General features: G+C 40.0%; 1 protein-coding gene across 1 annotated transcript; it reads right to left on the bottom strand.

The window, feature by feature from the left end:
- Window positions 1-3667: 3667 nt before the first annotated feature.
- Window positions 3668-4721, bottom strand: LOC136509843 (uncharacterized). Its single transcript, XM_066504427.1, has 2 exons — window positions 4322-4721; window positions 3668-4220 (listed from the first exon to the last, which is right to left on the bottom strand). The coding sequence occupies exons 1-2, from the start codon at window positions 4446-4448 to the stop codon at window positions 4090-4092; spliced, it is 258 nt and encodes an 85-aa protein (XP_066360524.1). The 5' UTR covers window positions 4449-4721; the 3' UTR covers window positions 3668-4089.
- Window positions 4722-12280: the final 7559 nt, after the last annotated feature.

The following is a 12280-nucleotide window of genomic DNA, read 5'->3' as shown; positions in this document are numbered from 1 at the left end:
AGCAAAGGGCTAGAAGAAAGGATAAGACTCGAACGTGGGGAGCAGATTCAAACAGGTTCCAAAGACGTACGTAGGCAACTTAAATTGGACGGACCCGGCCAGAATTGCCCTAAATCAGACCCACATGCAGAGGTGGACCAAGGATTAGAGTACAATAAAAAATAAAAATAAAAACAGGTTAAAAGAAACCCTCCATTGTAGATAACATAGATACGGACACTCTAAATTTATATGCGCAGGAAAGACGAACAATGTATTGGGGTCTGAAAAGAGTAGACAACACATGTAAGCACGGCTTATAAGTCCTAGTCACGTACACAATCCAATACATTTTGGAATTGGACTCCATATCATGCTAGATAAGAGTTATTCTAATTCGAATGTGCACGGGTTATATTATATATAAGTCTAGACAGAAGAAACTCTTCATTATCCGGTAGTTAGAGGAAGACGGACCAGAAAAATGGATGGACGAAAAAAATGGCCGAAAATATTGCCTCTTTATTATTAGGTGTAGATTTAATTGTTCTCTTGATTATTTATTTTTTCTTCTCTATTACTTTACTTTAATAGATATTTTGTTTTAATTTAATTTTTTTACTTTTAAAATTTTCTACGCTCCATGGGATATATATATGTATAATGTTCATGTTGTATAAATGTGATGTTTTATGTTATACTTTCTAATGTTTATGTATTATACATGTGATGTTCACATAACATATATGTGTTTATGTAGTATACATGTGATGTATTATGCTATATTTTGTGATGTCCGCGAGTACAAATGTGATGTTCTACGATGTAATTCTAATGTTCAGTAGTATACATTGATGTTCTAGGATATATTTCATGTTGTCCCTTAGCATTTTTTTCTTCTTTTTATTTGACTCTAATTAATTACTTCACTAATTTTATTTTTTCATTTTTTATATTTCATAATATAGGTAATATTCACATAGTATACATATGATGTTCTAAGCTATATTTTATGATGTCCGTGTAGTGTTAATGTGGTGTTCTACGATGTATATTTGTAATGTTCGGTAGTATACATTGATGTTCTAGGATATATTTTGTGATGTTCGGTAGCATTTTTTCTTCATTTTATTTGACTCTATTTAATTACTTCACTGTTTTTTTATTTTTTTACATTTCATGATATATGTGATGTTCACGTGTATACATATGATGTTATATGCTATATTTTGTGATGTTTATGTAGTGTTAATGTGATGTTTTTATGATGTATTTATGATATTTGGTAGTATAAATGTGAATATTTTTTCTAAATATACCCAAGTGGGATCTTGATATGAAGGATTTGTTGTAAGAAACGCGTTGGCGCAATCGAAATTTAATTTTAAAACCTCAATTGGGAAATATAACTTTTTTTTAATTTTCAAACGCTATGCACATGGTTAATATCAGCAAAATTGTTTCACATGCATGCTATCCTCTGGAGGCCCAAGAAGAAAGATGAAATTCGGCCCAATTTGTTGAAGGGTGCACGAGCGGAAAAATATATTATTCCCCTAGTCAGTGCAGTCCTCCACGCCACCTAGTTAGTGGCTAGGTGTCTCCGAGGAAGGGAGAGTAGCGGGGAGACGGGGCCTAAATTGCGCCCATAATGTTATCGAGCGGATGGAAAGGCCCATCAGCCTGCCTCGTTGTTCCGTAGATGGGCCAATATATTTTATGCAGTCCACAGTTGGAGGAAACATCTGGCGTCAGGTAAGCAGCACTACCGTATTAGAATGGTACCATTTTCCTATGGTTGATTTAAAAAGAGAAGAAAAAAATACAATGCTGAGGATTCATCCTTCCTTGTTGTCCCCAGCTTGCCGGCGGTGACACCCCACCTCTTGATCATGTGCTTGTGAATGTAACGTAGAATTCGTAGTATTGTGCTCTGACTGTGATGATGTGCTAGATTCTGTGCTCGATGATGTTGCCGATATAAATCTTTCTAGGATCGGACTTCTTTGTTTGTGAACAACATTGGATGATGTGGATATTGTCATGAACATGGGCCTCAATGCTGGGCTGAACTTTGGTGCTTCGGAGGCCCTTTGTTGGGAGAGGAATAAGGTGGGATAAATTAAATATCCAGGCAGCATAGAACAAGGCATCCAACATAACTGACGGGTTTTCTCAAAAAAAACATAACTGACGGGTATGTTTGGTTGGCCTTTGTGAAGTGCTGCTTCTTTCAAAAAGTTAAAAGTCAATCAAAGAAGTGAAATCTAAATATGCTTTTTTAGAAACAGTTGTTTTCTGTAGTACAGTTTTAGAAGCATCTTATACCATGTTTTTGGCTTTTGGCTTTTTAAATCGGGTGGAAATAAAGAGCTCTTTAATAGTTATTTCAAGGGAGATAAAGAGAGAAGATGAGTTTTATACTTATATTAATCAAACAACTTACATTTTTTCATAGCATATAATTCATAGCAGCTTTTCTATGGCTCACAGTTCACAATATCTTTTTCACAGCTTATAGAAGCTTTTGCCTATGGTTGATTTAAAAAGAAAAGAAAAAAAGTATAATGATAAGGATTCATCCTTGCTTGTTGTCCCCGGCTCGCCGGCCGTGACAGCTCTTGATCCTGTGCTTGTGAATGTAACGTATAATCCATAGTACTGTGCTTTGACTGTGATGATGTGCTAGATTCTGTGCTCGATGATGTTGCTGATTACTATAAATCTTTTTAGGATGGGACTTCTCTGTTTGTGAACAACATTTGGATGATGTGGACATGGGCCTCGATCAATGTCAGGCTGAAGTTTGGGTCTTGCTTCTGAGGCCCTCTGTTGGGACAGGAATATGGTGGGATATATTAAATGTCCACGCAGCATCAGAACAAGGCATCAAACAAAACTGACGGGTCTGTTTTGTTGGACTTTTGTAAAGTGCTTCTGCTTTGAAAAAGTTCAAATAAAGTCAACCAAAGAAGTAAAATCTAAATTTGCTTTTTTAGAAGCAGCTGCTTTCCATAATACAGTTTTGGAAGCACCTTAGACCCTATTTTTTATTTTGGGTTTTTGACTTTTCAAATTAGGTGGAAATAAAGAGCTCTTTCATAGTTGTTTCAAGGAAGATAAAGAGACGAGGTAAGTTTTATACTTTTTTTAACTAAACAGCTTATAATTTTTCACAATAACACATAGTTCATAGCAGCTTTTCCACAGCTCACGGTTCACAATATCTTTTTCACATATTATAGCTCAACCAATCATCTTCCTCCTTCTCTTACCCGTGCTTAGATTCCTCTGCTTCTCTTACTTAACTCCCTCTAAATCCTCTTAGATTGTACCATGATTTGAGTGAATTAATATATATTGGTGTTATATTGTTGAGTGATTCTAGTCTAGATATCATGGTACACGACAGACGATGTTGACATGTTTTTCTTTCTTTCTTTTTTGTTTTGTTTTCTGACGAAATAAGCAGTACTCCCCGATTATGAAAAACTGGTAGCGGAAGTTCCGCCTTTTACTACCGCGTCCACATCCCGTATTGACTTGAGCATTTCTCCCAAATGACTCAGAAACATAAACCGAGCAATAAAGTTAGTGCAGAACTGCAACCAGCTCAGATCTCCAGAAATTAACCCATGCATGTATCTATCGGGTGACGAATACATGCATGCATCTCCGACATCAAAGATAAAGAATAAGAGGAATTAGCAGAACATCATGGCCTCAAAAGCAACAACATACTAATGTTGTGTTGTGGTACAGTCACTAAATCTCTCCAAGATAGCGCGCACACACACACCATATGATCCTATCATCCATGTGTCTGTGCCAGCAACGGGGATTCATCGGACCCAACCAAACATGCTATGCGACGCCACACAAAACCAACTGCAAAGGGTTTCAGAGCTAATAAGAAGTTGCATGCCGCCTCGGCAGTCTGCAGGTATATGTAGCCGCAGTTGTCTCGCCAAGAGCTTGCTTTGCAATGAAGAATATGGCTGCGTAGGAGTATATATACTGGTGGATTGGATCGATCCCGGCTCGCCGGCTCGCCGCCATGGACAGGCACGGACGGCCGGATCGGATGGATGGATGAAGGTTTTGTAGCGGTCACGAGGCGGCGGCGCTGCAGATCCTGGCCTTGTCGAGCATGGACCACATGACCTGCACGTCCTCGTACGTGCACGCCATCACCTCGCCGTAGAGCTGCGACCTCTCCATCTCGCCGCTCTGCTCCATGGCTGTAGCACCATACGTGAGCATCCGTTTCACCGACGGTAAGAGAAGGAGACTGATCGATCGAGCACCATGAAAACCCAAGCAAGCCAGCACATTTAATTACCTGATAAAGAAGGAGATTGTTGGTGGTGGCGGTGGTGATGCCGGTGGCGCGTTGTCTTCTTGCCGTCGCGCTGAGGGTTGAGCATCTTCCTGAAGGGCGACGTGATGGTGCGCACCCAAGAACCCATGATGCAATCCGCTGCTACAACTGATCGATGCTAGACGATGTTTCTGTATCGTACAAATAAGAGCACTAGCTTGCTATGGGATCAATGGACGTCGTCTTCTGTGTGCCGGATCGGAGTCACTGTGTGTATGTATGGGATCAAAGAATTACACTGTGCTGTGGTAAACAACAGCTACTCTGCCGGGTCCTGCGAGCCCACATATATACCCCAACCCATCCATGGCGAGAGGAGAGAGAAAGCACGCAGAGGAGGAGAAGCTAGAGTGAGGAGAGAGGAAGCTAGGCGGGAGGCAAGATCCGGAAGACAAGAGTGGTGGGGGTGCACGTTGATGTCGAGCGAAGAAACACAAGTTTATTAGGCCTACATTGAAAAGCCTCTTGGCGCGTAAGTGGCGCGTCGGCCATACTCCCCGCGAGCGGCGAGCCGCCGGATCGTCGGAGCTCCGGCGATCCGACGGCGCTCCGTGAGTTGGGCTAGACAAGGAGCGTGACGCACATGCTTCCTGATGATAATGAGAATGGGAAAGGAATCGTCTCTGCCTTGTTTATTGTTTCATTTCCGTTAAGTAATCATTCCCGTACGTCACATTACAGTATCGCTTTGAGATACGTATGTGTATAGGAGTGTAGTTAAATGTGAATGCTGACGATTTGATATATGTTGCTGCAAAATCACGGATATTTGATATTTACGTGAAAACTAAGATTGTGAATATTAAGTCACATTATCTAAAGGGTACGGTGGTGATCTTGCCAAGTAGTAGTTCAACTGTCTAACTTTGCTGTCAAATTCCTTTTCTAAAAAAAACTTTGCTGTCAAATTTGTGTTACGTTTTGGACATGGCATTAACACGTAGTAGCAAGAGGACATTTCACGCCGCATTGGTAAGTAGATTGACATTGTGTTACAGATGGTCTATGAAGTGCCACGTAATAATGAGTCGATTTATTAAACGACTCGTATTCAATTGCTATCTCGTGGGTTGTCCAGTAGTTACTCAGAATTGCTTAATTTGTGCATAGAACAAACGAATGGTATGGATCACACGACAACAACTCATATAACAGTGCAAAAGTCACCTCATATATATAATCCTATATTTTAGCTTATGAGGCGGTTGTTTCACAAAATAACCACTTCGTTGTTCTCCTATTACCTCCCTCCTCTCCTCTGCTCTATATCTTAAAAAAAAAACCTATATGCTTCTGCATCGTACGGTCTATATGTGACTGCTGACGCGTTGCCATAAGAGGGCTAAGGCCGTTGTTCTTCAGATCTGGGAGTAAAAGGCAGGAGGACAACAAGACCTTTTTGTGTGGAAACGCAAGTGCGAACAGAATCATGCAACGGTGGGGACACGGCGCGCATGGCGGCACGTGCTGCATGATGCTTTGAACGAACGTTAAATAATTAAAAAAGGCAGTATATATAGTAATCATGAGGTTGCCGCAGGTGCACATGCAAGGCACGGAGGAGGAGGAGCCGGCCGAGCTCCGGAGCCGGAGCCGGAGGTGATGGGCACAGCCGGGGCCCGGGCCTGTGAGCCCGCGCGCCGCCCAGGCCTGCTGCGAGATGCATGAAAGCATGTTTCCCGCGTACAGCCGACCAATCAACCTCTGTCTAGCCTCTCTCTCTCTCTCTCTCTCTCTCTCTTCTCTCGTCGGTTTGCAAAACATGGCATAAACAACCGCCCCGGCCGCCGCCGGCCACCGTGACGACCGGCCAACGTTAACGGTTAATCCGTGTCCGGTAGCATCATCTATGTAATCAAATGTTTTGTTTATCTTCTGACAGAGTATCTAATGATGCACGCCACCAAATGAAAACATTTAATGGCTCCATTAGCGAGCGAGAAGAAACTGTGGCAGTAGTATTTGTGGTGGCGGTGGACTGACGACGTCGGTAGTGGAGCGCACTCATGACTCATGTACTACTGATACTGAATAATGGAGGAGAACATAGGGGAATGTGATTGCGACCACACAAAAACACGATGCCAGACCTAAAATCTTTCCCTCTCTGCTCGTATCCATGCATGTGATGGCCGGTTATTGTCGGGCTTCCCAACAATGACATGCATCGATATGATTCAAGGTATATGCATGTTCACATGTCACATGATGGTCACATGAGCTTCAGCTCAATCAACCACACATATATAAAGAAAAAATTGTGATGAATATATATGGTCAGGTGTAGGCCAAACCTAATCATATCATCAGTAAAGCAAAAAACTAATGCTCGTAAACTATACTGCACATCTCACTAACTAGAACTAGCCACCTTTAGTCTAAACTAACCTCCCCACATCTCAAGATTATTTCAATTTCTTGTCAAAGATATGTGTAGTCATATTGGTTTATTATAAAAAATAGTCTCCCAATTATTTATACTGTCGATGCAGATATATCAAACACTTCGGTTAGAATATACAAATTTTATCTAGACTAACAATTTATTTAAAAGAATATGTTAGCATCATTCATATATGAGTCGTTACGTTAAGGAAATATTTGCCATGATTGTTTAAACATAACACATACATTCATTGCTTATGCATACATGTGTAGTGAATCTATATGATGGAATGAACTATATTATGTTTACATTAATCATTCTTAACGTATTGATATTATTGGAACATGGTAATTTAGAATATGTGTGTGTGCACATAATCCATGGTTATTTAACCCTTTTTCTAATATCAAATGCTAGTAATATAGATGTAGACTTCAGAGGTATTTAGTTTTTTAGTATTTAGATGCAAATTAAAGGGTTACCTAGATTATTTATCATAATGGTAGCTAGATAATTAGATACAAACTTAGGGTAACTTTCGATTGTCTATCAGACATTGTATAGGTGGTAATTCCTATCCCAATTTATAAGTTCATTTATGTTGTTTTTTATAACTGCTAAGGTAGGTAATTATTTAGTAAAGAGAATAGATCCAATGGTTATTATTGTCTAATATGATTAGTGGCTATCAAACTAAAGGCCCGACCTTTTCTTATGTTTGTGAGAATTTCTATGGGTATCCTTTTTTTCTCACAAATCTCGTGAGTATTAACATAGTTCTTAGGACCTCTACTTAGAATTCCTAGGCATTAATTTTTTATATCATGATATATATTTAATTGAAACCTAAGCTTAAATTGTATAAGCTCTTGTTGCCTTCCTTCTGATCATGAATATATATTTTAGTTTCCAACTTTTGATTTTATTAGTTGTTGTATTTTTTTATACACATGTTATTTATTTAAAACACTAATACTTGTATCTTTTATTCAAAATTTTAGTGTTTATTATATAAAAATGTCCTATGTTCCTAGCATAAACAATTGTTAGTCTACACCATATCGTGGCACTTAAGATGTTGAATTTGTTATATTGAAGATTTATATGTGTTGTAATATTGTTATACAAAAACAAAAATGTGAATAAAATTAAATTACTAGTACTGATATGATTCGATCAAAATATAATAACTTGTTTAAAATAACAACTTACAAAAAATATTGTCATGGAGTACTGATATAATTAAAGCAAATCGCAAGTATCATTGATATGTGGCGTGTTAAGGGAACATTTTTTCACACAATAAAATATTAAAATAAATATTGATCCTAATGTATGCATGTTGGTCGACATGGTGTCACATATCATTGATATGCTTAGTTTTATTTTAGTTATAGAAGTGTGTCATTTAGGAACATATATAACATACTTTATCGTAATTGCTTAGCTTAGTACTTATATGCTAATTTTGAGGGATATTTAATTTTATATTTTATCATAAATAATTGAGATGTAAATTAAAGGTCATACTATATATTATATTTCATACTGATGTATGTTGTTCCTTTTAGATGCAAATCTAGGGGTTATATTGCATTATGTTTCATAATGGTCGTGGGGGGTAATTTTGAGTGTTATTTTAAATAAGCTTTGGGCAATTTCAATACAAATCTGAGGGACTATTTTGATTATCTTTCACAATGATAGGGTGGGTAATTTAGGTGCAAATTTTGGGATTATTTTATATATTTTTATAATAGCAAAGGTGAGTGATTTTTTATAAAAACATGATAGATCTAACGACTACTATTAGAGATGATGATTAGAGTCTACCCAATTAAAGACAGATGTTTCTAATTATTATAAGAATTTTTAGAATCTATCTTTTTTTCTCATGCATCTCATAAAAAATTGACATGAAAACTCCTTTTGAGGGGCTCTAATTAGTAAGGTTAGTCTCAATAGGAGTTTCGTTTGAATTTCATCTGCATTGTCAGATGGACATTTTTTATGTCATGGCAACATTTTTAAGATTAAAGAAGTAACTCTCTTGGCATGATTTACCAACCTCAATAAGTCACGAATTTAAATATATATGAAACCATAGAACGAGACTTTACATTAAAAATAGGTGTTTCATTTATTTATGTTTTATTTCATTCTATATGATAAGATAGGATTCTTTTAATCGATATAGGCACACAAGTAAAAACATAACTGACTGAGTCCACGTGCATCGGGCAGATTGAATAATCATACTTGTATAAACATGGACCACCGGCACTCGACTTTTTCCGGCAGTGTAGCTTCGTGCCGTCACGTGACTCGCTCCAACTTCAATTCCAGAGACGACTCAAGTTCATCAAGCAGCTGATATACTTGTACCGTTCTAAATTATATTTTACTTTTGCTTTGTCTATGTTGATTTTTTTAACTTTCACACGTAACTTATACAAAAATACACCAGCACTTAGGACAGTAAATTAGTTTCTTTAGATTCTCTACAGAATATATACATATATTTTGGTGAACCATATTTGAACTTTGAGGTGTTTAGTTTATTTTTCCTAATAATTTTATCAACGCTACATATTTGATTTAGAATAAAACTAGAATGTACTAAACATTTGAAGCGGATAGATTAGCCTGTCATTATTGTCACCGGCCATGCATGTGGTAGCTACACAGGGAGTCGGCAGTAGCGTAGCTACTAGCTACACTCCATCTCTAGTCGGCACACCAAACCACGCAAGCCATGCACGGGGGCCGGCAACGTGCAAACCAACCAACCCAACGAACGATCCCACTTGCACTTGCACGGCCCGTACGGTGGCTTAGGCCCACGGTATCATCAGTGCAGCAGGCCGCGGGCCCGCTGGCTCCGGCCGAGCGCCGACGAGCATGCCGCGGTGGACCCGGTACGGTCTATGATGAACTCGATCGGACGCCCGGCGGTCGACGTCGTAGCCGTAGGTGGTCGTCATCGCCGTCGCGCCGTCGCTAGGGCGCACCGGCACCGTCTTGGACGCCACGCTCTCGACCTGGAGGCTATAGACCATGCCGTGACATCGGTGGTGCTGCCGGTGATGGCTCCTAAATGCCGCCTGCGCGGCGCTCCTGTTTCTCTTATCTCTCCGTCTCCGGCGTTGTCGTCGCCGCTGTTGCCCGGAGGCCAAGGAAACCCAGCACGGCGGCGGCGCACGCTTTCTCCCCATGTCGACCGTGTGTGCTATAGTTAAGTATCAGTGATAGGTTTTTTTTTTCTTTTCCATAATGATATGCCACGAGCGTCCGACCCATGACTCTCGTCCGGATGCGTCTCCGTACAAGCGGGTCCTATCTTTCTCAGAAACAAAAAAATCGCCAGTCACTCATCTGTCCGCTCATCGCCGGTCACCGCGTGGCCGCTCATCCGTCCGCGCCCCTTCTCCCACCGTGTGCTCGTCAGCTGCCGTGCCTTGCCCTTCCCCCCACCGCCCGCGCCCCATCGTCGGCCGCACCGCGCGCCCGTCCCAGTCACCTGTACTGCTCGCTCCCTCTGCATTTAACCGTCCCCCATCGCCGTCGTGCGCGCCGCAGACCCCGCCATGACCGCTGAAGCGCATGTGCCGTGGCGCCTTAGGTCTTCCCCGGCAAAGCCAAGGGCACCCACGAGCGCGGCAGGTGCTAGTGGGGCTCGCGCGCCGCGACTCGCCGCCGGCTCCCACCCCGACAGCCGGAATTGACCGGCCCGGCCTTCACTACCGGACTCCTTGAGTTTGCCGAGTGCCCGAAACAATCGGCAAAAGGCATAAAACACTCGACAAATGGTTCGCGGCGAACAGCACTCGCCAAAAAAAGTGACGGTAAAGCCAACTTTGCCGAGTGTCTTTTATCGGGCACTCAGCAAAGCCTTTGCCGAGTGCCCGACACTCGGCAAAGTTGAAACCGAAAAAAACCCCGAAAAAATAGGAATTTTTACCCCAAAAAAATAGATTTTTTTTTATCGATGGAGGCCCCCACCGGCCAGCGCCCACCCATCTACGACATTTTTCGCGTGAATTTCATGGCTACACGGCCGACGCGATTCGAACCCGAGACCTCCCGCTGTGCACGTACGTCCTCTACCACTACATCACACTCTCACTTGTGTCTAGATTCCGTTTTAGTTCCCAATATATTATACTAAACCGAGTGTAAATTGCATGTTTGGGGCCCTAAACGAATTCAAATAAAAAAGTTGTAAACTACAAAGTTTCATAACTTTTCGAGATCTACACTTTTAGTTTAGGAAGTTTTTCCATCCGAGGTCGTTTACAAAATTTGAATTTTAAAATTTTGAAATTCAAACACAGTTTTGCATGGCAAGATGTTTTCAAATAAAAAAGTTGTAAACTACAAAGTTTCATAACTTTTCGAGATCTAGACTTTTAGTTTAGGAAGTTTTTCCATCCGAGGTCGTTTACAAAATTTGAATTTTAAAATTTTGAAATTCAAACACAGTTTTGCATGACAAGATGTTTTCAAATAAAAAAGTTGTAAACTACAAAGTTTCATAACTTTTTGAGATCTACACTTTTAGTTTAGGAAGTTTTTCCATCCGAGGTCGTTTATAAAATTTGAATTTTAAATTTTTGAAATTCAAACACAGTTTTGCATGACAAGATGTTTTCAAATAAAAAAGTTGTCAACTACAATGTTTCATAACTTTTCGAGATCTACAAAGTTTATTTTGGTTGTTTGGTCATCTGTTCATCCGACATGGTCGTTCTAACATTGTTCACAAATCTTATATATCTCTCTTGTAGTTTCATAAACTACAAGAGAGATATGTTAGATTTGTGAACAAATTTATTTTCACTTTGTCGTATGAAGAAAAAACCAAAACAAATATTGTACATCTTGATGAGTTATACAACTTTGTAGTTGAAAACTTTTTCATTTGAATTAATTTACTGCTTCAAAATGTGCTTTGAAATTTTCTTTGCCGAGTGTAAAAAAATAACACTCGGCAAAGAAGCTCTTTGCCGAGTGTCAAAAAAAACACTCGGCAAAGAGACTCTTTGCCGAGTGTTAAAAAAACACTCGGCAAATAGCCTCTTTACCGAGTGTCAAAAAAAACACTCGGCAAAGGCGTCTTTGACGAGTGCCCGAAAAATAACACTCGGCGAACCACCTAGCACTCGGCAAAGAGCCGGTCTCCGGTAGTGCTTCCCCTCTCCTATGTTGCATAAGTATGTTTCGAGTGTTTCAGGCGTTTTCGATGTATGTTGCAATAGTTTCATCTTGATGTCGCGAAAGTAAATCGGGGATGTTGCGCATGTTGCATATATTGCAAGTGTTTCAGAGGCATGTTGCAAGAGTTTGTTCAAAATATTTCATCTGTTTCTAGACGTATGTTGCAACCGGTTTTTATCTGGATGTTGCATATGTTTAACACATATATTGCAACCAGTTTTTATCTGGATGTTGCATATGTTTAACACATATATTGCAACAATATGTTTCTAATGTTTCTGTTGATTCTTATGTTGCAGGAAGTGGTGTTCTTGTTG

The sequence above is a fragment of the Miscanthus floridulus genome, chromosome 16 (assembly GCF_019320115.1).
Source record: "Miscanthus floridulus cultivar M001 chromosome 16, ASM1932011v1, whole genome shotgun sequence".
In the NCBI taxonomy this organism is placed as follows: Eukaryota; Viridiplantae; Streptophyta; class Magnoliopsida; order Poales; family Poaceae; genus Miscanthus; species Miscanthus floridulus.
The sequence above is the reverse complement of the archived record's forward strand: the minus strand, read 5'-3'. Positions and strand labels throughout refer to the sequence as shown.

Bases quoted from the DNA above. Each gene is read 5' to 3' on its own strand.
- LOC136509843 (XM_066504427.1), bottom strand. From the start codon at position 4,448: ATGGGTTCTTGGGTGCGCACCATCACGTCGCCCTTCAGGAAGATGCTC. The intron at 4,221-4,321 runs GTAATTAAATGT...ATGGTGCTACAG, and splicing joins ACAATCTCCTTCTTTATCAG to CCATGGAGCAGAGCGGCGAG.